This window comes from Agelaius tricolor, unplaced genomic scaffold (assembly GCF_023055355.1).
Source record: "Agelaius tricolor isolate 1412-34295 unplaced genomic scaffold, bAgeTri1.0.p SCAF_3, whole genome shotgun sequence".
Lineage (NCBI taxonomy): Eukaryota > Metazoa > Chordata > Aves > Passeriformes > Icteridae > Agelaius > Agelaius tricolor.
The window spans coordinates 27,836,795-27,862,590 of record NW_027269263.1 but is presented as its reverse complement, the minus strand read 5'-3'; the positions used below and the strand labels follow the sequence as shown (position 1 = coordinate 27,862,590).

Below are 25,796 nucleotides of genomic sequence, written 5' to 3'. Positions count from 1 at the left end.
AGGGAAAAAACAGATCTCAGTGCAATGGCAAAACTGGGTCAGGAGAAGACTGGGTTACTGGCCTCACTTTAAACGACAAAGCCGCGTGCTAAATAGTTCACAGAGATAAAAACTTGCAGGCGCATAATAAAAGCAAAGAAATCAATAAAAGTATCACTAAACAGTCCTTAGAAAATGCTCCCCCACCCCTAAATCTTTCAAGGTCATCTGTTGTTTATTCTCCATACCACTCTTTATTCCAGGATGTTCTTTCCAGCTGCAGTACTTACAAACTGGCTTCCCGTGAGCAGAGTCAAAACCAGGGGAACAGAGACCTTAGTCCATTGCCTAATATGAATAGCACAGCATCTTTCTGGCTACAGAAAATTCTCTTTTTCTATTTAATGAGCATCAGATCTATACCTGCCATGAGCTCCAAATATCTTCCAGTTCCTAGTGCTAATTTTTTTGCAGAATGAGCAAGAAAGACTGATCAGAAGTCACTATTTCACCTAAAATCAAGCTCACACCAAGGTATCAGGTATCTGATTTGCATCTCTGATTTAGCCTGCTGATAGGAGAGTAGAAGTGCCAATTTAAGTACTAATTCTTTTTCCAGGTACCGATCCACAATAATTTCTACAGAGGCTTCCACTTTAGTGACCCAAACATACAGATAGGACAACCTAAGATAGTAATTTAACTGCCAACAATAATGCACACGATCAGAGGTAGAAAGCTCTGCTGAAATCTAAGACACTTTCAATACTGAGGTTTCTAAGAGGATGTGCATCTAACTTACTGCAGGAGATCAAGTGCCTGAACCATGTATCTGTGATACCTTATCAGCCTTCAGAGCTACCCTACAGGTGACCCCTCTTTGCAACATATTTCTTAGTAACTTAATCCTATTTAGGTTGTCTTCAAATCACACAAAGAGCAAGCAAATCAGAAAACTGCTACATGTATTTGCAAGATCATATCACACTGGCATCACTAACCCTGTTTTATTCAAATTGTAAAAGGCTGTCCAGACATCAGTGATATTTTATTTGTTGTCATATTAGCATGCAAAAGGACATAAACTCACTTCTGATAATAGTTTTAATTACTAAGTAGTTAAGCCTACAAATCCTCTCATCCAAGTAATCCTTCAATAAGATTAATTCATGAAAATAGCCTCATTGAAAAAGGATTTGTATGACTGAACCCTAAATGCTTAATCACTTCTTTAAGGAAATCATGACTTACAAAGAAAAATCCAGGTGTTGGTATGTTTAAAACAGGGGGGGTTATGTGTCCATCAAAGCACGGAGTTTCATAAACATCACTTCCAGGACTGACACTGTTGGGGAATGTGCTCCTGCAGTTCCTGTGGTTTCTCAGGTTAAGATTGATTTAAATAAACAGACCAACTTGCTCACATTGAGTCTAGCACTCAACAGGACTCTTCTTTCAGCACTTTCGTTGTACTGACGTATGACTCAGCTACTCCTTCAGCTGCACTACTTATATATTATCACTGTGCAACATCATCTCAAAGATCAAAATCCCTGATTTATTTTAAACAATATCCGGGCATAACCAAGTGTTTGCAAGGCTCAGCGAGTGTGTGGTTCTTGCTTTCTGTACTATGTCTATTGCAGAATACTTTATTGTAAGAAATATTAACCTGTTTCCCAGTTTTCTGATCTTGTTCTTTCCATTACGACAGTTACCAGTCTAGACAATGACTGAAGTAGCCATAGAGAGCATATAGATTAAGATTTACTTTGTAATTTGTCAAGTGCCCTCATGTGCTTAAGTTCTCTTCCTTGTACCCACTTCACTTGCTCGCTCGCTTTGCGCAGGGCCTTCATGGTATTAATGGTTAAGTCTTCTTGAAGTATGTCCTGCTCTGATCCCCTTGGAATGATTAATGGTTTGGTATCACATTTGTTTGCTACTCCTTAAAATACAGGAAACAACCCTTTGGAGAACTAGGAGTCTGTCAGTGCCTCCAAAAAGCAGAAAGTATAACTGCTTGAAGGCTGACAGATGCTTCACCACCATGACAAGAAGCTGTTCCACAGGCTACAGCTTGTGAGCCCCTGAGTCAAGCCATATGGTCCTGAATGCCAAGACTGCCTGTCTTTCCCAGTTTACTGGGAGAGATGGATTGTTCCTGCTTTGCTCTGAATTTGCAAAAGTAGTCTGTTGATTTTTATAAGTTTACAGTTCAAATGTAATAAATGCTTCACTGCTTCCACTCATAAATCTTCATTCGTAAACACATAAACATGGCTCTCAGACTTTAAGAGACCCTTCACAATTAATAATCTATTCAGTACATTTAAAGAATTGTGTATACAGGGTCTCAAACATCTTTGTTCAAGGCATCTATAGTAATCTAATGTGAAAAACAGCAATGGATACACATTGCTAAAATTCAGAGCTGATAACTTAAGATGAAACCCCAGTGTACTTCAGAATCACAAAAATTAAGTCTCCAAGTTTTAAGTTCTTAAACATGGGTACATTCTCCAGTGCTTCGGTCAGGTGAGATTTAAATATTTCAGAATGTGAGTATTTCTAATTCCTCTCGTCTCTTGAAAAATTATTTAACTACCCAAAATGCTTTGGTAAGATCTTTTTTTAAAATATGTTTTATGTCTTTTCCAGTGACTTCTCAAGTGTCTTCACTGGTGTGTAGGTGACCCAGCAATTGCCAAGAAACAGACGAGGGCATAAAGTATCTCGCTTCTAACGCAGCAATGTAGGAGGAGGGAAAAGCCCCCAGCGCAGAAGCAGCGGTGTGCGTGTTCACGCATTGTTCTCTCCCGGAGCAGTCCTGGCTCTCGCTGGGGTCTGCCCGGATTGAGGCTATCGGCACCTTGCGAAGTCCAGCCTTTAACTTTCTCCCGTTAGATTTTCCTTGAGCCACTTCTTGTTACAATTTTCCACTCATATCTGTCCCTTGCTTCCTTCTAAAAAACGCACAGCATAGTGACTGAAATCTCTACAGAACCTGCAGAGATAATGGCAAGGGCCCCCGCAGCGGCACTTCCCGGAGGGATGCGGGAGGACGAAGGGCGAAATGCCGGGGTTCCCACAGCACCCGCCCGGCGCCGCACGCGGGAGCGGCGTGCGGGGAGACACCGGGAACGCAGCCACTGCACTGCTGCCCCCGATTATTTCATGTTCTCGCACTCGTCAGGGAAACACAGACAACTGATTTACTACGGCAATTTTTCCCAGTGCCTTCCGAGATCTCCCAAGGCTCGGCCGCTCGTCCGGCCGTTTGCTGCAACTTTTCCACGGGCTGCGGAACGCCGAGGGCAAGACCGGGCGGTATTTTTTTTCTCTCCCCTTCACGTCGCTCCCCCAACCCGTTCCCCGGCGGCAGCGGCTCCCATCCCCCGGCGGGTCTCCCCCCGCCGCCTCTCGGACAGCCTGGGAGCCGCCGCCCCCGCGGACGCGCACTGCCCGCCCGGCGGCTGCCCCGGCCCGCGCCCCCTCCGCGCCCGCCGCCCCAGCCCCGGTCCCGGCCCCGCGCCGCCGGGAGCCGCGGGGCAGCCCCGCCCGCGGGCAGGTGGGTGCCCCCGCCGCCGCCGGGCCGCACTCACTTGTGCCTTCTTCATAAGGAACGGCAGCGCTGCAGTCCAGCCCAGCCGGCCGTGTGCAAACTCCCTTCAGCGGAACTGTAGCTCCAGCATAATGCAGCAGCCGATAGTCCACGCATTGGGGTTGCCCACGGCGAGCCCCGCGCTGCCTCCGCCCGTCCCGCCGCCGCTCCGCGCGCCCCGCTGCGCCCCCTCCCCACGGCCTGAGCGTCCGCGCTCACTGAAGCCACCGCCGGCCCCCGGCCAGGTCTTTTATATCTCCGATCTGCCTCCAACCGCGGCGGCGGCGGCAGCCCAGGCAGGACACGCCTTTCCCCTCCCTCCCGCCCTCCCGGAGGACCGGGAGCCCAGGCAGACCCTGCGGGGCGGGGGAAACCCGAGTTAACTCGGGGCAAGTTGGAGGCAGGAACAAGCCGAGCCTGCCCCTCGCCAGCGCCGGAGGGGAGCGGGGCCGCGGGCGGGCGGGGATGCGGAGGGGGTGTGGGCATGCGGGGCGGGGGGCGCTGGGTACCGGCCCCGGGGCTGGGTGCAGAGGGCTTCTCCCGGCCGGTGCCGGGGCGTCCGCGGTGCCCGGACAGGCGATCCCAGCCGACCGCGGGGAGCGGGGCGGGGGTCGCCGGCCCTGCCCGAGTGAGCTCTGGCAGCGTGCAGGGAAGCCGCACGCCGCCGCGGCATTTGAGGTCAGCCGGGCTGCGGGCGCCGAGCCCAGTCCTTGGGTTGGGTCCCCCCACCCTCGCTGGGGAAAAGGGGGGTGCCCCCCGGCTGAACCCGCCGCCGGACGCCGGCTCGGCCCGCGGCGGGGAGGGCAGCGGGCTCGGAGGCTGGCGGGGCTCCCAGCCGGTGCCCGGTGCTCCCAGCGGAGCAGCCGCTGCTGCGGCGCGCACGGCCGAGGTGGCAGCCCTGGGCTTGTCATTGCCATTCCGGGGCTGCTTTCCCATACTCGGTGAATGCAAGTTAAGCACTGGGATAAGCATTTCAGCTGGAGCTTAGAAACTCCTGTAACCTGCTCCAGACACAGAAAAAATTGTTGAGCAGTGCCTCCTAACGCTTCTTCAAAGGTGATCCTGCGGGTCTTTTTACATGCTGTTACAATTTGCATCATCCCGTGTAAATAATGCATTAGTGTTGGGTGTGGAAAAGCGACTTGACTTACTGCTTGGAGTCTTCTGGCCAATCCATCACAGCAGTAGCCACAGAATTTTAGTCCTCTTTAGAGAACGCAGCTCCCAAGGTTAATACGAATTAAATTTTGGGTGTGAATTAAATGGAATGCAGAGCGGTTTATGGAACTAGTATCTCCTGAAACAGCCATACCAGGTGGAAATTTAAAGAACATTAAAGTGAAGGAAGAATAGTCTGACCCAGTCAATGGTCATTTCCTAAAGGAGATTAGGCATGATCAGAGTGTACAATAAGAGATTTCATTAGAAAGTCAGTCTAATATTTGCCTGGAATTAATGATAAGTTTTTGTAAAGTCTTGATTTCAGCCAAAGTAAAGGTGAGCTGTTCAGGTACAGAAAGGTTTTGAACTCATCCCCAACTTTGCTATATATTTGGATAAACATCTAATATAATTTTGCAGATAAAAATCTAATATCATTTTGCTTCTGCATCAAATACAGGAAAATGGGTCAATAATTTTCTTTTACAGCATGACAATACTGATGGATTCATTCCCTTTTTGTCAGTTTTTTTTTGCATTTCATGATTGTTACTGAGCTGAATTTGTCAGACTTGTATATGCATATAGAAATAGTCTCTTCCTTTAAAGCAATAGGTAAGCAGTGAAAGGGAGGAAGCCTGTAACAACAAAAGAAATCAAGGACCTCAGTCACTGAAAGGGCGGTTTGTGTATCATCTAGCAGTGATCAACCAAATCACCTTCACTGTCTACACATTTAACTAAATAGGGCCAGGAAATTAAAATTTTATGGCATATTTTCTCCTTAGAACAGATGACCAGTTTAGTCTCCTGCAGAGAAGGCCTGGAAAGTGTGAAAGAGCAGTCTCTCGCAGCAGTTACCAGCCTTATGGAAAACGCTTCTGGTCTTTCTCTGTGTTGAACTCTATCACAGTTCACCATTAGTCATGACAGGAAAAATTTTGTGGATGCCCTGTATCCAGTTGCATTATTGGTAACTGTGCAGAGTGAATAACACTCTTGGGCATAATTAAGTTTCTTTACCACCCTGGCATCATACACCTTTTCTCTCCTTTCCCAATCTGACTATTTGAACCTGCCCTTGTGTTTAATCCCAACTATAGTGAAGTAGTGCCCTTTTCATCTCTTTCTTTTGTGTTTGCAATTTTCAAGTGTATTACTGCTAACACTGTCTGTTCTCAGTTTGGTTTGGGAAGACTTTTCTATGAAGTTCAGAATTTAATAGTTTAAACTCATTAATATCTTGTGTCTGTATCCCATAGGTAAGCATGTTTTTATTAGTCTTGCCCGTTTCCAACATAGTACCAACTTTTGATTTCCCAGGGGTGAGAAGTGATTAGCCGTAGACTGGTTAGTACATTGACTGGTAGCTTTCCAAAGCCAACTGCAAACCACATTTAGTCTTCTATGGCCTACCTTATTTGCATTTCTTAATGCTTGGGGGTGCACACAGGCCCTGTCATAGTTTTGTGCAAACCTGTTCCTTCACAGGGAAGATATGGAAAACAGTGCTAGTTATCCCAGCTCTTCACAGGATTTAGTTCCACCCATTCAGCAGGATTGTCCTCACCAGGAACACTGTTCGACCTGTATGGAAATACCAGCAACTGAAAATTAAGCCTTTCCAGTCTAACATGAATGGAAAAGCCTCACCATCTTTACCAGCTGAGAAATGGCTGTTAAATGGCTCTTAAAATGTTTTTTTATTTTGTAATTTTATGGAATATCTGCTGTGCTTTCCATAGCTTCAGCTCTGCACTCATTCTGTTGCTAGCTTGGCTGCTGGCTGGAACAGCTGGAATTTGGGAATATGCAGGATGACATCCAGCCTCGGCCGCTGAGATTGCTGGATTAAAAAGTGTTCTGTGTCAACTTGGAAAATTGAAAAAATTTCTCCTATGAAACCATTTAAGCTGTGGAGGCAAACACCAGTGTGTGAGTATTAGAAAGACAGCACACTAATCCCGTCTAATCGGTTACAGACTGAGCATGTGGGCGCTTTGCTGTCACAAAGACCTGGCCTGTAGCATCAGCTCAGTTAAATCCCCTCTCACCAGTCTTAATTTTAAGGACAGAGTACTAAGTACACACATTCCTAACCTACTTCAGACACACAGAATTGAAAAAATTATATTTAAAATTGAGGTATGTAGAGCCAAGAAACTCAAAAGATGGCCTCAAACTTCTTTAGGTTTTATTTACAGGAGTATGTGATTGTAGTGGAATGACTTTCTACAGAAAAGACAAACCTTGCAAGATTTACAGAAAGTTACATTAATTCCTTTGACACTGAGGAAATACATTGGGATAACTATCTCCCTAAGCAGTCTTTTATCTTTGATACCACAAAATGTTCTAGGTGTTATTCTGTGATTGTGAACTTGTACATTCTAATTTCAGAGCACAACCAAAACCAATATTTAATATTCTGTCAAAGCACATATTTTGAATTTTTAATCGAGCCTTATGTTCAACTTTACCAAAGGGACTGTTAGTTTATTCTAAGCATCATACATCTTTTGTGCTCTATACAAGTGGCAGGGAACTTCTGCTGATATTCAATATCACTGGTCAGTAAGTGAACAAATGACTCAATCAATACTCACTCCACAGGGACGTGCACACCACCATAGAGCCACTTTTTATCTCATTGAGCACCATAAGAGCACAGGATTCAGGTGTACTTTTTTCACTCACATGACCTGCCTCTAAAGATTGATTTACAAGAAGTGGTTTCCATGCAAGTGATTCTTCATAGTGTATTAATGCAGACTCAGATTTTAAGGATAATTAAGTTATTATATGGTAAAATCATAGTTCATTTGGCAGAGTGGTTGGTAGATAGCTGTAAGGTCTTAAAGAGCACAGTTGCCTGTCTCAAACACTGTTAGGGCCACAGGAGGACTTTGCCATGAGATAAGCACAGAGCGAAACAACAGGATGGCACTGACTCCAGGCCTGGTGGAGATGAGATCCTGGTTAATGCATCCAGACAAAAATTCCCTCTGTGGAAAACTGTGTAAAGAGGCAACTTCTCATACACATATCACTGGCCAAACAAAGATCACCCCAAGTTATGGGACAGATGGCATCTCTGACCACCAACAGCCACTGAAACCCCCCTGAATATGCCTTTGTGGATGCTTAGAATTTAGACTGTAAATTAAGCCACCACAGGAAACTAGAGATAAGAAAAAGATGAGTTTATCTCAGACCTAGGGGGAGCTTAACAGGCTGGGGGAGAAGAATCTATCACTGATAATGGTTGTAAAGAATGCGGAACTTACAGACCACAAGGAAAGCCAACTCAGCAGCTGTGCTGAAATCAGCTCAGACTGGGTAAAAGTTAATTTTGGCAGGGGGAGGTAGCAATCACTGACTCACAGCCCATCAACCCAAGAAACCCACTTACTCAGAAAAAAAGACTGAGCACAGGACTAAACAACTGTAGAAGTGAGGAAATAATTTAACCAATAGAATGAGAGAATTTTGTAGCCAACGAGTATTCCTTTGTTTGTTAAAACATTCAAATAGTGAAGTTTTGAATGACCTCAGAACTCCCTCCACAGAGAAGCCCAGGGTGAAGAAGGACAAACAGAAACACTCATTGGATCCATGGGTGGTGACTGTTTTCTGCTTGAACTGTCTCTCTCTTCTCCCACCCCATGCCTCTTTTCTGTTTCTTTCTATCTCTCTAATTTACGTTCATTGATAAATCAAATCTGTGTTAATGACTTTGGCATGTTTGTACCTTAATTCAGGCAGGGACATCTCTCACCGGTCAGATCTTAACACCAGCTGAGGGAAAATGCAATATTCTGGATGAACAGAGATATCTCAAAAGGAAAAAAAAATTGATTGAAATTCAATTATTTATTATAATGACAGAATTTGTAGCTCAGTATCTCATTACGATGCTTCTCCAAAACCCATCTAAATGGAAAAAGGAGAAACAAGCAGTACATCATTGGAGTGGAGCCAGGGAGCTTCAAACTATCAGAAATCTGTTCAAGAAGTGCCAGTGAAGGAGGCTGGAGTTCCATGATTGTGTGTGAGATTTATTTGCCCAGAAGCAGATATGGAGACAAGCAGGTAGAAAAAGCTAGAGTGTAGTCTTTGTTGTCAGTAGAAGGAAGGTGGGCTTTGTTTATTTGAGTATGATCCTGGTCTGAAATACTGATGGAGTAAAGGAATGATGGACTTTTATTGGAAGTTTAAAAGTGCTTCTGTCTATTGGTGTCTTTACTGGTTTACTTTCCAGTAAAATGACAGTTTAATTAGCATGCAAGGGATACTCTGTTTTACTAAGAGAAATTTTTTGGCAAGGAAGACAAGCCCAAAATAGGAAGTTGCACTGATGCTGTTAAAACTCAATCAGAGCCTGTAAAAATATAGTTGTAGATAGTAAAAAGTAACCATTATCTGACTTACATGAAATCTTATTTCTACTATTCTTTCAGTATGCTACAGTTTTAGCCTCTGAAGATCTCACTGTTATGGGTAGATTCTCAGCTAAGAAAAGAAACTTGAAGAACAAAGCCTGGGAAAAGCTGATGCTGCTGAAGTTTTCTGATCCTTGGCAATCCCCTTTTGGCTTCTAGTGACCCTCACAATGTTCACAGATGTTAGCAGAACTGTGAAGCTCCTTGAAACTCACGTAAAATTTTGCAGCCACTAAAGTTCCAAGATCAGAGGACAGCAGCATTTCAAAGATTTTTTGGTCTGAACTCTCAGAGTTTTCTTCACGTGTGTGCCAAGAGGGATCAGAATCTGGGATTGCACTAAAAAACACTAGTCTTTTGAGGAATTACTTATGTGTGCACTACTGAAAGATCAGGGCATGCCTCTGTTTCCTTCTGTTGGGGGGGAGGTAACAGGGATAAATGCTGTCCATCCAACTCTGATTCCTGGCATTTAAAAAGAGACTGGAGTATACCTGAGGATGGACAGATCAGCTGTTTTCCAAGCCTCGGGCTGTGTACACCATGCTGTGGTAGTTGCTAGTGGTTATGTTCAATAGTGTTCAGCATGGCTCAGTTTACCAGAGTACAATCAACACCATTTTTCTCTTTCTAAAATGATGGCATACTGAGCCCACGAGGACAATTTGCTCTTCCTTGCAGAGTTTTTTGTGTTGGGTTTGGTTAGAGTTTTGGAGAGTAGTGCTCAAATCTCTGATCAGCAGATGCAGTTATTAGCCCTAACTCTGAAGAATATTCTCTTGCTGAAGTTTACCAGTCATCTGCTGAGGGGTGTCCCCAGAGATGTTGAATGAAAATAGAGCAGTTATTGTATTCTACAGATAGCAATTTCTTCAGAGCGCTGTAGTTAATGTGCCCACAGCGTCCAAGGAGCATATCCAAGGAGAGTGTAAAACACACTGCCTTACAGCAATCACAAGGACTTATAGTTACTGTATTAAATAACCATTATTTCCCCAACATTCACATGATTTTTCACTTTCTTGGCATTTCCTTCGTTTTCCAATTTGTGAGAAAAATAAGATAATTAGGCACTACAATCACCAAGCCAGGCAACATTGGAGGTAGGCAGGTTCAAACTGATATATCCCTTTGAACAACCTCGGTGCAACTAGATGTTTATTACAGGACAGGACAACCTCTGCTTATTACATCTAAAATTCATGTTTTCTGCCTCTCATGAGATCACGCCTAATGTGTTATGGCTATACAAGCTCAAAAAAAGGTGCTACTTTGCTTGTACAATTCTTTTTTCAAAGAAAATAACAGTTTATAATTTGTACCATAATTATGTAGCTCCTTGTTATATTCACATTTTGATTCCAGTAATTTGGAAGTGATAAATGTATGAGACATAAATATCTCTGTTCCTAGATTTGTTGCCTACATCTCTTGATTTGCATTGGTCTGTATCATATTAGTCACAGTAATTACAGCCCTAGGGAGTTTCACAATAAAATGGGTTCATTTGGAAACAAATGCTGTGTAAGTGGTATTGGATGTAAATATTCACTGTTTACAGAAAAAAGCTGAGACTTTCCTCTTCAATGAAATATTGACATCTTTTTTCCTTAAAATGCATTTAGTCTGGAGGAAGGGGGAGGTACAGTATCATGTAGAGTGACCTCACAGCCATATCATGTCTGTGATCATCCCTTTTCCTTAATTTTGTAAATTCTGGTTGTGTTAGGTCTGTAGCAAGGATTAAAACATAGGTAGTAGTAGAAGGACTTCCTAGGCTGAGATTCATGCCATCAAGAAGAGCTGCATCATTCAGTCTTTGATTTGAACATTTATCCATTTCCAGCATAAAATGAGTTAACCTTCTTGCTCTTGTTCATTTATGGGAATGTTGCTTTAGAATTTGACTCATCTCCTGGTTGGAAACCATCTTTTAATTTGAAGCCTAATATATTCATTGTTAATTTATACCTGTTTGTTCTTGGGCTGAAGCTATGCTTTACTGTAAATAGCTTTTTCCTTTCTCTACTGCTTTTTGATCCTCCTCCTCAGCCTACTGACAATATGTCACTAATAAATGAAACAGAGACCAAGCCTGAGCTCAAGTACTGGCATGCAATGGTCTCTGCAGCTTAACTTTTAGCACTCATTTTGGCATGTGTTCAGTCCAGCCAGCATTGTGATCTCCAGGCCTGAGCTCAGAGGAAGAGTACAAGCCAGGGCCTGTTTCGAGCAGGCAGTTTCTGGGGAAGGAAGAAAGTTTTGCTGTGTGGATGCAAACCATCCTCTGCCACTTACCCTGGGGCCAGAGAATGTGTCCAGGCCTAAAGCTGTGGTTTGGACTTTCTCTTCTAGTGCAAACACTATAAATAGTATTTTCAAATTATACTGAGAAAAAAAAAAAGGGTGATAAAACAGATGTTCAGGAAATACCCAACCACAGCACCTGTGCTGTAAAAGCCAACCTTAATTCTGGAATTTCCTCTGTTTTGAGGTTTGGAAATTCAATCAAAGCATTCTATTAACAAGAAGAAAGGGAAGAATGCAGAAATTACCTTATGCTGAAGTATTTTCTCCCATACTAAGGTACTCTGCTCTTGGAGCTCACTGAAGGAATGAGGTCTTGCTGTACCAACAAGGTGTTATGGTGGACTGAGGAATGGTCATCATCCTGTATTACTGCAAGGAAACACTTGGCTAAAGCTTCTAAAGTGCTGAAGAAGGTAGGATGGGGAGACCAGTCAGTGAATCTACATCCTTTGCAGGATAAAGAGAGAGGAAAGGTAGAATGTTAAGGATTTTTTACATTTACAAAGAGTCATTATCACTCAGGTGTTTTCAGTGCTGCTCTAGAGAGACACTGTTCAAAACAGAGGTCTGGTAAGAGTGATAAGAAATGTTTGAAATTAATTTTTTGTCCAATAGTTTAAATCACCCAAACTGATGGTTCAGCTTACAGCAGAAGGAAATACAGAACTAAACTCTTTTAGTTTGACTTTCATTTTCATTAAGTTGGCAGTGCTAATCCATGCAAAGCCCTGAGATCTGACAGGATACGTCATCAAGAAATGTGAAGATGACATTTTTCTCCCACCTTTCAGTTTGAAAATAATGCAAAATGTAGAGCTGTGATACACGAATTAGCCTGAGTCATTTCTCAGATGGATTTCATGTGGGGTTAATGACCATATTTTATAGAAAACATGCCACCTGTATGTTGAAAGGATGATGTATTTTCCTGTTCATCTTTCTTAAGATTTTGTGTTAGAGTGGTAGTTCTCATTTAACACATTCGATCTGTGACATGTACTCATATAATATCTTTAATAAGTAATTCGCTCATTTTAAAAAGTGGTGAAAAAAAAAGTAAATGTAGTTCAGTCTGTTTTCATTTATGAAGTAATATGAATTCTAAGTATTATTGTTATAAGGAAAAAATCATGTCGCTACCCTTTCCCCAGAGTTTACAGCTCTGGATGACTGTGTTAAATGACTTTCACTTTCTTTCTTTTTCTCTCATCATGCAATGCTCTCTGACAACTGTTTTCAGAAAGGTAGCTTTCCATATTTTCTTCTGTAGTCATAGATTTAGTAAAGGGTTATTTCAGAAAGCATTAGGAAAGCATGAGTGAAAAAGAGAGGAAATGCAATGAAACTATTTTTGTTATCCACTTCATTTTCATCTTAAAATTTTGTGAAGTTATTCTTCAATTATTGTATTGCTATCAATTTCACAAGCTGAATATTCATCTTGTAAAATATATACCTTTCTATTTTAATCCAACTGCCTTTCAATATAATTTAGTTACTTTGTGTTCTTTAACTATTGTAGAATTTACAGAGGTGCACTTAGTATGCTTTTGGTGCTTAATTGTTCATTACATATCTAACATATATCCATTTATATTTTCTCTAGACTAATAATGTAACATTTTTAGTGCCTTTTTACAGGAAAATCACACCACGACTTAAATAAATTCCATTTTCTACCTTTTATCATAGCTTACCCTCTTAAAAAGAGGCTGAATGACGGCATGCTTTGTCTGTCAGACAGGAAAGGAGTTCATGTAGTGATGCAGACAGCATACTTCAGGCTGGTACTGGAAATGATAAGGTTAAATCTGATGGGAGCCAGCAGCTAAAAATTTCTTTCAACAAATTCTGCTGCTCCTAATGTCAGCCTTTCCTCAGGAGCTTTGGCCCTCTGTGCTTGAATGGCCTTTCCTCTTCCTTCTTCTCAGCCTTAGACCTAGCTGTCCCTGCTTCCCTGTATATCCATTTGTATAGAAGGAGGAGGGTATCCTTGCCAACTTCTTGCCTCCCAGCCCTGGCACTGAAATTGGTTGCTGTTCCCTTGGCAGTGTGTGATCCTGGAGCTCTACAGCTGTATACTGCAGCTAGTGACAAATAGACAGCTTTGAGCTGCCAGCTTCAACTTCTCTAAGACATTTACTTTCCCAACACATTTCTTTTCTTCGTAAAATGAAATACTAAGTCCAATCCTAAAAGACAAAAATCACAAATAGGGAAAGCAGGGTTTTTTTTCAGCATTTGGAATAAAATTTTTCAGTGGACAAAAAACTTAGTAAAGGAAATAAAGTAGGATCATCCAAGCTTTTAAATATTTGTAGCTGTGGAAAATGTAGATAAGGTAATTGTTCCCCCACCCCCACACACACCCTGCAGCAATACAGAAGTGCCAAGGTGTGAGGCTCTCCTGAGTTCTCACCTTTAATAATGGGTGAAAAATTCTATTAATACTGTCTTAAGAAAAGTTTATTAATTTTGAACACCTGTAGAGAAGGTTTGTTTTGGAGAAATAAAGACATTGAGGTGCTGGAGCAAGTTCAGAGAAGGGCAGAGATGTTAAAGTCTGGAGCATTTGAGTGATCTGGGGGTGTTTAGCCTGGAGGAAAGGAGGCTCAGATGAGACTCCATTGTTCCCTGAAAGGAGGGTACAGCCAGGGGGATGTTGATCTTTTCTCCCAGGTAGCAAGTGATAGAGCAAGAGTAAATATCCTTAAGCTGTGCCAGGGGAGGGTTAGATTGGATATGAGAAATATTTCTGCACCAAAGCAGAAAACAAGCACTGGAGAAGGCTGTTTGGGGAAGGGATTGAGTCAGCATCCCTGAAAGTACTTAAAAGAAATGTGGATATGACACAGGGTGATGGCTAAGTGGTGAACATGGTGGTGCTGGAGTAATGGTATGATCTTAGAGTTCTTTTCCAACCTAAATGCTTCTATGATTCTATGGAGGGGATGATATGTTGTGCTGGTAGGAAAGAATAATAGGTGACAAGAGCTGGAGAAGAATGCCATCTCTTGCTCTCCTGCCAGAAGGGTAATAATCATAACTTTCTGGTGAATATTAGTGCATGAAATTCTTTACTATCTGGTTTTTACTAATAGCCAGTTTACACAGCCTCTTTAGAGTGCTGTGTAATGCACCTCTACAATGAGAAGCATTTCTGTCTCAAACATTGTCATCAATGTCCTTTATAATCCTCTGGTTGTTCTTTCTACCATAAAACCACCTGATGTGATTTGATGTGGGATGTAGCGAGTGATACAAAGGAAGTAAAGTCTGAGTGTTCTCCCTAGCCTGCAGAAGGTAGTGGCACATCTCTTGGCTGCTGTAAGGATCAGTATGTGTTCTAAGTTCTTCATGTTATATGCTGCTATGCAGTGAATCAGGATAAATACCTAATCATACAGGAAAGGTAAGCTAGAAATGAAATAAATTGTGTTGGAAAGAGCTGGGAATATCTTAAGCTTGTCTTTTACTAGACAGCAATGCCAACAAGAAGTAATCTTTCAAAACATGTAAGAATGTGTCCATATTTCATATTAAGAGAGGCTTATCCTTTGCTGGTGCTGTGACATAAACTAGATCCTCAGCCTTCTAAACCCCTTCTCTCTGTGCTTTCCCTTTGTCCTTTGTCTGGGGAGGCATGACATCTGCCAGGCTTTGGATGTTTCAGACATGTTCAGGTATCCCCAAGCAGTCCTGCCTATTTCAATGTTCTGAGAGGGTGGAAGGGTACTAGAAACTGAAGAAACTAAGAAGATGCTGGAAGCTGATCCTATCTCTTATCCAGGGTAAAATGTTATGGGCAGATTTAGAAATGGGTATCACCTCTGTTCATTTTTAGAAAAGCCTTCAATAATCATTGGCCAAAGTGCAGGATTAAAAAGGACTGTGCTCAATTCTAAATCATAATTACCAGTTCTCTTGGATTAAGGGAGTAGTGAAAAAACTGCAAAACTAAACTAAATGGCTTACAGTAAAATATATTCATCCTATTGGAAAGTTCCTTCTGCCAAATGAAGTTTTTATTTCAAGCAATTTAGGCTTGATATTGGACTTTCTTGTAAACTATTGCAAAATGCTGTTATAGTCTTTATCTTTTCCCATTTGCTTTTTAAGAGAAATCTAATTTTATAGCAAGATAGTGTTATATATTCTTGTCACTGTATGTGTGTCCATGTGTTTATTTCTAATTGCTATTTCTGTGAATGCCACAATTATAAATTAGATCTTTGGCCAGCTATTCCAACAATTTCATCTTACTCAGTGGAAATATTCGTTATTTATATACATAGTCACATGATCAGAATTTGACCTTCTGTTTAGAATTGTGTTATGCGGTATGAACAATAACAATATAATGAACTTCTGCCATTTCAATGGCTGCTGTGACATTAACTAATGATCCTGGACCACAGCAAAGATTCCTCAGCCAGATAAGATACGATAAATTTAGCTACTAGAGCACTGCTAGTGACGACGCTGAGGTTTGATTTTTAAACAGAATAGCTGTGTTAATCCAATCTCCATTGAATATATAAAGGAAGAATTCATGATAATTAGGAAGAGACAAATGGCTGTATTCAGTTCTGGAATTCCGTGCACACATGAGCATGCAGTAACCACTTTAGGTCTTTTGGTTTCTTACTTGGCAGAAAAGGAATTATATACAAGGGGAACTAGCATACTGGAAGGAGGCTCCACTCTGTCGCCAGACACACAGAACTTCTACAGGATGTGTGGAAGCACATTTATAATAATTATACAGGGAGATGAAAGCAGCCTGGTTGCCTACCATGTCCCATTTTCATTGTACATTTTCCTTGTATTCGTGTTAAACATTTTAATATCTTCTCTAGGGATGCTGCAAATCAACAATTAAGCCTAGAAAAATGTGTTTTCCTTTGTCTCATGAAACTCTAAGTTTGTCTAAATTAGAAGCTGCAACAAATGCAGTTCCTTTTCTGGGATTGTTATTCCCCTGGAAAACTTTAACAATCTGGTAAAATGCTAGCTGAACATGAGCAACCTGGAAATGAACCTGTTCTGCTCTGTAGGGGTGCATGCAGAGCTGCAACTGCCCTAAAGCTTTCAGAGCCTTGATAATGGAAGTGGAAGGTGAAGGAGAAAGATGGGTTTATTGTCTCTGATTTTCAGCCTCAAGTACAGAATTCTAATTATGGGACAGAAAAGGAAACAGGATGGACTCGGCTTTCAGGAATGGTGGTGGCAGTGGCAGTCACTAGCACATTTTCTGATGCGTAGTAGAAACTGGCCTTGGCTGCTAGCTATTCACATTAGACTGGCATCTTAAGTTCAGGTCTGCTTGTATGCTGAAGAATTGAGTTTAGGGATTTTCCCTGGTCGTGTTGCTTAATTTGCAAATCAGAAAATTCTTTCTTCACCGTCTCCTTTTAAATTAAAGATAGAAAATTCCCTACAGCAAATGTGACCATTACCCTGTATTGTATCAAAGTTCCAAAATTTAATAAATGGTACATATACTGTGTCTGTTGAAACCACACTTCTGTGTCTTTGATGAATTAATTGTACTGAATGTCTAATTATATGTCCATCTACTGCTTCTCTTTTTCATTTACCATGTACCAGATGCATAAAGAGGTAAAATGTCCTCACTAACAAATGCAAAACTAAATATTGATTTGTCATTTCCTCAGATTCTTAGTCCTTTTGCATTCTAAAAATATTTTAATAAAAGCAGGATGGCTTTGGGTTTAGTATTTCATAGGCTGGCAAATGCATCCCAGAACAGCTGTAATCTCTGCATATGGTTTAAAGAGATAACTCAAGCTTTGTGATTCTGGAGGTTCCTTATATACTGACACTTTGTATTAATGTTTCTTGAGGGAGTAGATAGAACAAAGATGCATCACTCAGAACAAAGTTCTCCTGCCTGTGTATGTACATATAACATTTTAATACAGTCAGAGTATTATATATCACTCACTACAAACAAAAAATTTAAAGTATATTAATTATTACATAGATATATTAGTGATTTTGAACAGTGTTAAAACAGAGAATAGGAAAATTGTCACCTTAGAACAAGTATCCCCAGGAATCAAAGCTAAACCCCATAATTTTACAAATTTTCACAGAGGAAGAATTTTTGCCACACCAGGTGTCAAAGAGCAGAATACGGTAAGATAAATGCACCAGAAGAAATTAATTGCCTTGCATGTCTTCATGAAATCTGAAATGCCTCCTGAGCACAGAAAGAGTGCTCTATTGCAAAAGCTCATTCAATTGATGTGTTCTAAACCTTGCTTGTGTGTTGATATTCATATATTTGAGGTTGAATCCCATACTTTGATCCTGGTGTAGAAATTCTTTGAACTTTTAAAATGCAAAATACTGAAAACTGATGCTTTAAAGAATTCTATTGAGGGTTTACATTCATGTGGCCTAAATCCCAGTACCCTGCTCATGCTTGTTCTAGGAAAGAGTCCTTATATGTGGAGTGTACAGCAGCTTAATGTTTGGCCATGCTTGCTCTTATATTTGGGATTAGAAATCTCTTAAACAGCCAGGAAGGAAGGATTGGTATTTGTCCCTAAACTTTTCAACACCTATTAATTGGGATTAATCCTTATGTAACTACTCTATTGCTATTCACCTTCTGTTAACAGTAGTCACAGAAGTGTTTATTGTATTAGATTGCTGAATTGGGATTACTGGTCTGTTATAAAAATAAGTTAAGAACTGGCTGTAGCCTAGGTATTATTTACATGCACTGAAATGGGAAAGAAACGGTGAAAGAAAATATTTGTTTTAACCTAAGCCCATGATACCAGACTGTCTGAGAAGGATCATATCTTCTCAGACGCTCAGAAAAATAATCACCTGAACATACCAATTGTTCCTAATTAGGAAATAAAGTGAATATGCTCACATGAATATGCTCTTTAAATTCTGCAGTGATTACAGCATGGGAACAGAGAAAAAAAGGCAGGTTCAAAAATCCTTCTCCTAGAGCATCAAATGTCTCCTTGTGAGACACTGGGAAAGAAAATAAAAGCCTGATTTTAATAGCAAAAATTTTTAATAGGGAGCTACTACTTTTATTCATAGAGTCTTTCAAGCTGCTAGGAGCTTTGAGAAACCTAGTCAAGTGGAAGATGTCCCTGCCCACAGCACGGGGTTGGAACTTGATGATCTCCAAGGTCCCTTCCAATTCAAACCATTCTAACATTCTATGATTGTGTGATTTTGAGATTCTGTGTTTTATTCATGAGGAATTTTAAACTTAATAGTACTTTTTGATGTTGTTGCCATTGAAAATTTACTTCCTTGACTTCCGTGGAAACAGGATGAGGCCAATAGTATTGGTTTTGTTTTTTTCTATTAATTAGGTATATAATTGATTTGATTGCCTTTTGAATCAGGTCCTAAGCATCCTTTGGATCTGCACTAGCGGCATATTTGGAAGGAGAGACCTGGGATATCACTCTGCATTTTTTTCATCATCATGGCAGGAATCAGCAAAAAGACACCTGAGAAGTGAATTATAGTTAAAAAAAAAATAAAATTTGCAAAGCTCCTCTCTGATGTCCCAGATGAAACACTTGGCAAACATTATTAAGAAAACAGTATATTTAGTGCCATATTCTAAAGTCAGCTTTGGGAGACTCCTGATTTAATTCTTGGAATTTTTGGGCTGCTGACTTGTTTCTTCTGTCCAGGGAACACCCAGAGGCCTTGTAAAATATTTTAAGAAAACTTTTGTGTCAGAGGCATATGTGATTCTTTTCTAATGACAAAATCAATATACTTACTGGAATTAATGGAATCCTCAAGCTATGGTGCTCTTTGTGCCTCGGTAGAGAGCAGAGCCTGGCTTTCTACTGGAAACCTAAAAAATAATATACCTGTCATCACCAGAACTAGACTTCAACTGCCTGTTTTCATTCTCTTGATTTATGTTCCTTATGAGTTCATTCCCTCTGGCAGAGACTCAAACAGGGAAATCTGTCTCTCCTCTTTCAGGTTATATTTCTTTAAAAAACATTGTAATGTTTTCCTCCTGGAATTCTACAAAACAGCAGCCAGAATCTCAACCAGTGTAAATTGTCCTGCTGTGTTGACTATGATAAACTTTGCTAGTTTATATTTGCTGATGATCTGGCCTATGTTTTTTGACTTTCAAAATGCAGAGAACTTTTTCGGGGACCAAAAAAGTCATGCTTGACCTTTAAAATTACTTCCACACAAGCGAAACAAGAGGAGAAATGCATGTGTTTGTTCTTAATCCCTTACTGCTTTAAAATTTAAACAAGGAATATAAAAATAGTTGAGGCCAGTGTTAAGCACTTTGCTAACAACATTCTCACTTTTTCCCCTTTTTTTTTTTCATTTTAGCCAGGGTTAGATCTGTAAGTGCTAAGCTAATTGCACTGGGGAAAAGAGAAAGTAATATACCAAGAATGATATTTTAGTGTTTTCTTTGTTACTAAGTAAGGCTGTAAGTCAATAAAACATTAGAGCAGTTGACAAAAAAAAAAAAAAAATCACAGATAAATTGTAAGTTTTTCTAATGCTGCTTCTCAACCCGAGAATCAAAATTTCTCAATAACCATGCTGTCTTTCTCTTCCTTAGCTTTCATTCCATCAAGTCTTCCAGTTACAATTGTTTTATTATACCTCTGGCCTTTAGCATCCACCATTCTTCCTTGACAGTGGCAGTGATGTGTGTCAGACAATTTTTGTTCTCTGTTAATACAAATTGAGTTGCCTGAGTTGGACATTTGGAGCTTTCATTTCATTATCTTGTACAGCATTTAAATTCTCCTCCTGGTTTCCAGGTCAACACTGCTTGGCCAGGATCAACTGTGCCTTAGGTTCATTTTGCCTATGCCTTGTTTTCACAGCAGAGTCATCTCTATGCAGGGCAACTTTTGAAGTCCAAAAAGCACAGAATTTTATCACACAGTAAGTTAAGGAGAACAGGCAACACCCTTGTAGTAGTTTTAGGGCTAGGTGCCTGAAGCTAAGAGAAGCAGGAGTATAATGGTTTGCAACATTTGGTGATTTTCCAGATATTGTCATCCTTAGACAGGACCAAGTGTTTTTTCTTGTTCCAGTAACAGTCAGCCATAACCCTGCTGCTTGCACGGATGATTCTGCACTTCTCTGATCACTCACTTTCACCCTGTCCTCCTTGTGCTGGGATAGGAAGGTTGGGTTGTGGAAGTAGTGAGGACTTCCAGCAAGAGAATAAAGAACATGAAGCATGGAAGACAATGTGTTTCCTGGCCATCAGCCCTCCCTCCTTCTCTTCCCCTGCAGATGTCTGCATTGCAGCCACACCAGCCCTTTCAGCCGGGTTTTGCTCCCACCCTCCAGAAAGGCACTGTCAATGGAGTATGTCCATTTCTCATATGAAGGCAAATTTTGCTGCTCTGAAGATGAAGGGAGAATTTGGTTTCACTTGCACAGAGGAAATTCTGAGGTAATTTTTTTACCAGCATAAGTTTTATTTTATGTGCAATTTTATGTGTTTTATGTTCAAATCAGAAGACTGTTGACAGTCCCATGTTGGAGATAGGCTGTATGTGCTTGAACTTGTTGATTCAGGGCAGTAGTGTAGTTTTGAAACTAACTCTTGGTCAGCCTCACTTGATGCACATTGACCTGGCTTAGAGCAGATTTTGTGCACATGTACTAATTTTTATCTGTGTGCAATTCATCCAGAAGCTTTTCTGCAGAAACTTTCACATGTGCTCTACCCTCTAGTGGGGGTCCAAACAAACCAGGACCAGTCCTTGGAGCAGCTGTGAATCATGCACATAATGAAGATGTTCGGTTCAAGGCATCAGAGCAGGTCTAATCTGAGGGATGAGCCCTGAAGCACATATAATGTGGATGTGGGGACACCAGTAGCTTCAGTCTGCCAATGTACTGTTTGATAAACTACATGTTAATGTACAGGTCGGCTTAGATGCCTGAAGAGAGATTTATGGGCTCTTCAGACTTTCTATGGGACTAGCCCAGAGCTAAAAGGAGGAAAACTAAATAGTCTGTGGTAGATGATGTCTATGGGAATACCTAGAGGCTTATGTTTTATAAAGTTGTTTGGTGGGATTTGTTTTAACCTAAGCCCATACTTTGTGCCTTCATTTCCTGGGAAGCAAAAAGCACTCCACAAAACAGAGGCTCTGTTTTTAGATGCTCTTATTTCATTCCACGTTGGGAGCTTAAACTTTGATCAGTTCTTGAACTTGCCAGTGGATATAAAAAGCTCAGAGGCATAAGACTCCATGTACCTTTGAATCTTGTTTACTGGCTGAGCTCAAAGCGATGAAAGTGACGAAATCCATGTCACAGAATATAACAGAAAATAAATTCTAAGACATAATTTTGATTGGCTTCTGCTCGGTTCCTGAATGTCTCTCGTGCTTCACTCCTCAATACCTATATGAATAATGCTATTTTTCTATCCCTATGTATGGAATAATTATATTTATTGTTATACAAATGTATTAAACATATCCTGTGTTTGCCTGATGCTAACAACACCAGTAGCCTTTTTTTCCTAAACAAGCTTACACAATTCTGCAGTTTACAGTACTGCATATTTTATATTTGAGTGAGACCTTAAAGGTCATTCTAAAATATGTTTTCATTTTTCATTTTGACACATCTTAATAGCAAGTTTCATGTGTATCAAAGACGTATTCAGAAAATCTTCAACTTCCATAAAACAAATGTGAATGAAAGACTTCTATACACCCATGAAGTAAGCCACATGTTACTGAAACATATTCATGGATGGATTCATCAGTCTACACAAAGAGTAAAAGACTGTTGGATTTTGATTGAGTCATTCCTGTATTGGGCTGAAGTTACTCTGGATGCAGTACTGCTGCATAACTCTTGTGTGGCATTCCTGTAGAAACCTTTATGTGTGCAGAAGTGTCTGTTTCTGCTATGATGTGACAGTATGAATGTTCTTTAAGATATAAATGCAAATGACATCATCACCCCTCCCACAGTACACCCAACCTATGCTTTTGTCATTCCTGGGGACACCAGATTTCAGCCAGTAAAGGCCCAAAAGGCTCATCAGTGAGTGCAGTAATTTCTGTAATGAACATATTCTAGCTGCTCACCAGCCCAAGCTACTTTGAACAGATAATTATTCAGGAGAACCTGAGCCAGATTATTTCATTTACTGTGCTTTTTTTCAAGTCTGACTGGATTCACTTTCTTCACAAACTGACACAAATCCTGAAATAGTATAAAATTGGCATATCCTTAATATGGCTCAGGTCTGCAGTTTCTATACAGGTCCCGATTGTTTCCCATCCCAGCTTCTGCACAACCAGTTTTCTGTAGGATTGGGAGTTAAGGGATACGAACAAGGGATAACAACACTCCTCTTTTGGCTTCCATTTAAAACCATGTTGCTTTGTCTTCTAGCACCCTGCTAAATCATTTCTGTTCTTATCCAGCTCTCTTCACCTGCTACTTCTCAATGGCTTAACAATAACACTTGACTTACCTCATACACTTCTGCTGTTCCTTTATACTGATTCTTTCTGATGTATATTTTGATGTGTTCCACCTCTTGTATGATTTGTTTCTGCTTCAGTTGCACCTAATGAAGCAAAAGCCATTCCTCCTCTATTCTTTGTGTATCAGGTTAATTGTGTGTTTCATAAGGTTTCTTTCAGTAAGTACTTGCTTCTATGCTTTACTTTTCCTTTTGTCTGCCTTTGCACGAGATCAAACCCACACATGCCTGAGTTACATTTTAAAACAACTGATTTATTGTCATTGTTTTGTTACTTTTACTCCATCCTTTCCTTGCTCTTTTTAAAGTGGTACTGCACTATTTTCTGTTCAGTTGCATGCAAATTATTTTCCATTTTCATATTCTCAACCACTACCTATTATTCTTCTCTAAGGCAGTAGCCCCCTAATAATTCCCTCTACCTTTCAGATAAAATAGTGAGCCTGAGCATATTTCAGTATCTTGCTGGAGAGTCTGGGAAAAACTGCTTTCAAAATCTCTCTTAAAGGACTCAAATAGGATATTTGAATATTTATTATTTGTGAGAACTTCAATATTATTTCTTCTTGAAAACATGAAGGTAAAACTCAGAATGTGAGTCTTGTTTCTTGAAGCTGGAAATATAAGTGACACATTTAGCTCACAGAGATGGTGAGTTCCTACTGAGCTTGAATTTGACCATGAGTTTTTAAGTATTTCTAATGCATACATTTGTATAAGATGAAAACTAGTACACTGGATTGGACTAAAGCCAGTGGCATGTTTCTAGCAGTTCTGAAACCTAATTCATCATAGAAATACAGAATCATTCAGGTTGAAAGGCAGATCAGAAGATCTCTAGTTCAATCTCTGTCTTCTCAGTAGCCTCTTCTTAGGTACCGGAAGGAAGGAAGACTGCTATTAAGTCCATCCTAAGTCTTCTTTTCTCCAGGGGCAACAAATACAGTAAAGAAAGCTTACAGTATTACTTCCCTGGAATACTCTCTGAACTTCCAAGAATTTGTGGCTCAGTGCCTAAATTGCTGTGTCAGGGATGATATTTATTTTAGTTCCTCTTGATTATTTTGTCTTTTATTAGCTCTTTGAAAATTTCTGCATAAAACTTCTTAGCTCAGCTGCATTATCTTGTCTATTTTCACCCAGCCAATTACAAGTTTTATTTGATGATTCTTTTTTGTCAAAGGAAGATGGTACAGTCTATTCAGTAGCATACTGATGCTTTCTGTTTTCTTCTTAATACTTTTAAACATTGTTTGTTTTTCCCAACAGCTGCTGAGTACTGAGCACAGAAACATCTGCATCCTTGAATTCATTCCTGTGGGGTCCATCAGCATTTTTTTGTCTTGTCTTGTCTTTGCTGAATTTTGTCTGCCATTTTAACATCCAGTCATTATGTCTCCTGCTTTCCTTCTACACTTCATTGCTAATGCTTGTTTTCACTCTCCTTCAATAATGTAGTAGTCACATGAAATGAGGAGCTCAGTAAGATCATCTAGTTCCAACTCCTCTGCCATGGGCACAGGCAATTCCCACTAGAACAGGTTACTCAGAGCACCATCCAACCTGGACTGGAACACTTCCAGCCATGGGGAATGTACAATTTCTCTGGACAGTCTGTTCCAGTGCCTCACCACACTCAGTAAAAAATTTCATCATATGATCTAATCTAAACCTACTCTTTCTCAGGTTGAAGCTATTCCCTTCTTGCCCTCACTACATCCCCATGCAAAAAGTTTCTCTCTACCCTTCTTGTAGGCTCCCTCCAGGTATTGTTAGGCTACAATTAGGTCACCTTGGAAGCTTTCTCTTTTCCAGACTGAGCAATCACAATTTCCTTAACCTTTCATCATAGGAGAGGTGCTCCATCCCTCTCATCATCTTGGTGGCCTTCTCTGATCTTGCTCTAACAAGTCAATGGGACTTCCTGTGCTGGGACCCTAGAACTGGAACCTTGCAGGTGGGGTCTCACCATACAGGAGAAGAGGGGCAGAATCCCCTCCCTCCTCTGCTGCCCACGCTGCTTTGGATTCAGCCCAGGACACCTTTGGCTCTCTGGGCTGTGAGTGCCATTGCTGGGTCACGTCCAGCCTCGCATCCACCAGCACCCCCAAGTCCTTCTCAGCAGAGCTGCTGTCCATCTATTCATTCCCCAGTCTGGATTGGTACCAGGGGTTGCCCCAACCCAGGTGTAGCTCATTGCACTTGGTCTTGTTAGACCTCATGAGATTTCCATGGACCCATTTCTCAAGTTTGTCAAGGTCCCTCTGGATGGCATCCCATCCTTCAGGTGTGTCAAAGGCACTAGTCCAATTCGTTCAGTGAAAATGGCAAGCATACTAGTCATTAGTTCATTGGTTCTGTCGTGGAACCCATTTCAAAAAGTGATATCACATCTGCTCCCTTCCAGTCTACAGGCTGGAACATTTCAGACATTTCTAATTTAAAGGTTGTACATTACATTTACTGGCTGAACTATTTTATTCTTGAGTTCCTTGGTGAATGACACTCGGTCCTGACTGTTATCATTCTTTTTTACATATTCTTTCCATAGCTAGAACTTAAATTTCAGTCAACTCTTCAATGAGTTCTCAGTAAAGAAGTTTTCTGGTCTGAAAGTCTGTTCATGTGCATCCACAGTAAACAAAAAAATAAGGTTCAATTTTGTTTCTTTTTTTTATGGCCCTGTCTTCCCTCAGTACTTTTTTTATTCTTTGAATATCTGCTGGCTCTTTGGACTCTCTGATAGGTTTCCTGTCCCTAAAATATT

At 40.8% G+C, this 25,796-nt stretch overlaps 1 protein-coding gene across 1 annotated transcript in view; it reads right to left on the bottom strand.

Moving 5' to 3' along the window:
• KITLG (KIT ligand) overlaps positions 1-4,043 on the bottom strand; it is a 56,884-nt gene extending 52,841 nt beyond the window's left edge. Inside the window, exon 1 of the mRNA XM_071423309.1 lies at positions 3,585-4,043. Within this exon, the coding sequence (XP_071279410.1) occupies positions 3,585-3,599 (15 nt within the window). The 5' untranslated portion in view covers positions 3,600-4,043. The remainder of the gene's footprint in view (positions 1-3,584) is intronic.
• Between the last annotated feature and the right edge of the window lie 21,753 nt (positions 4,044-25,796).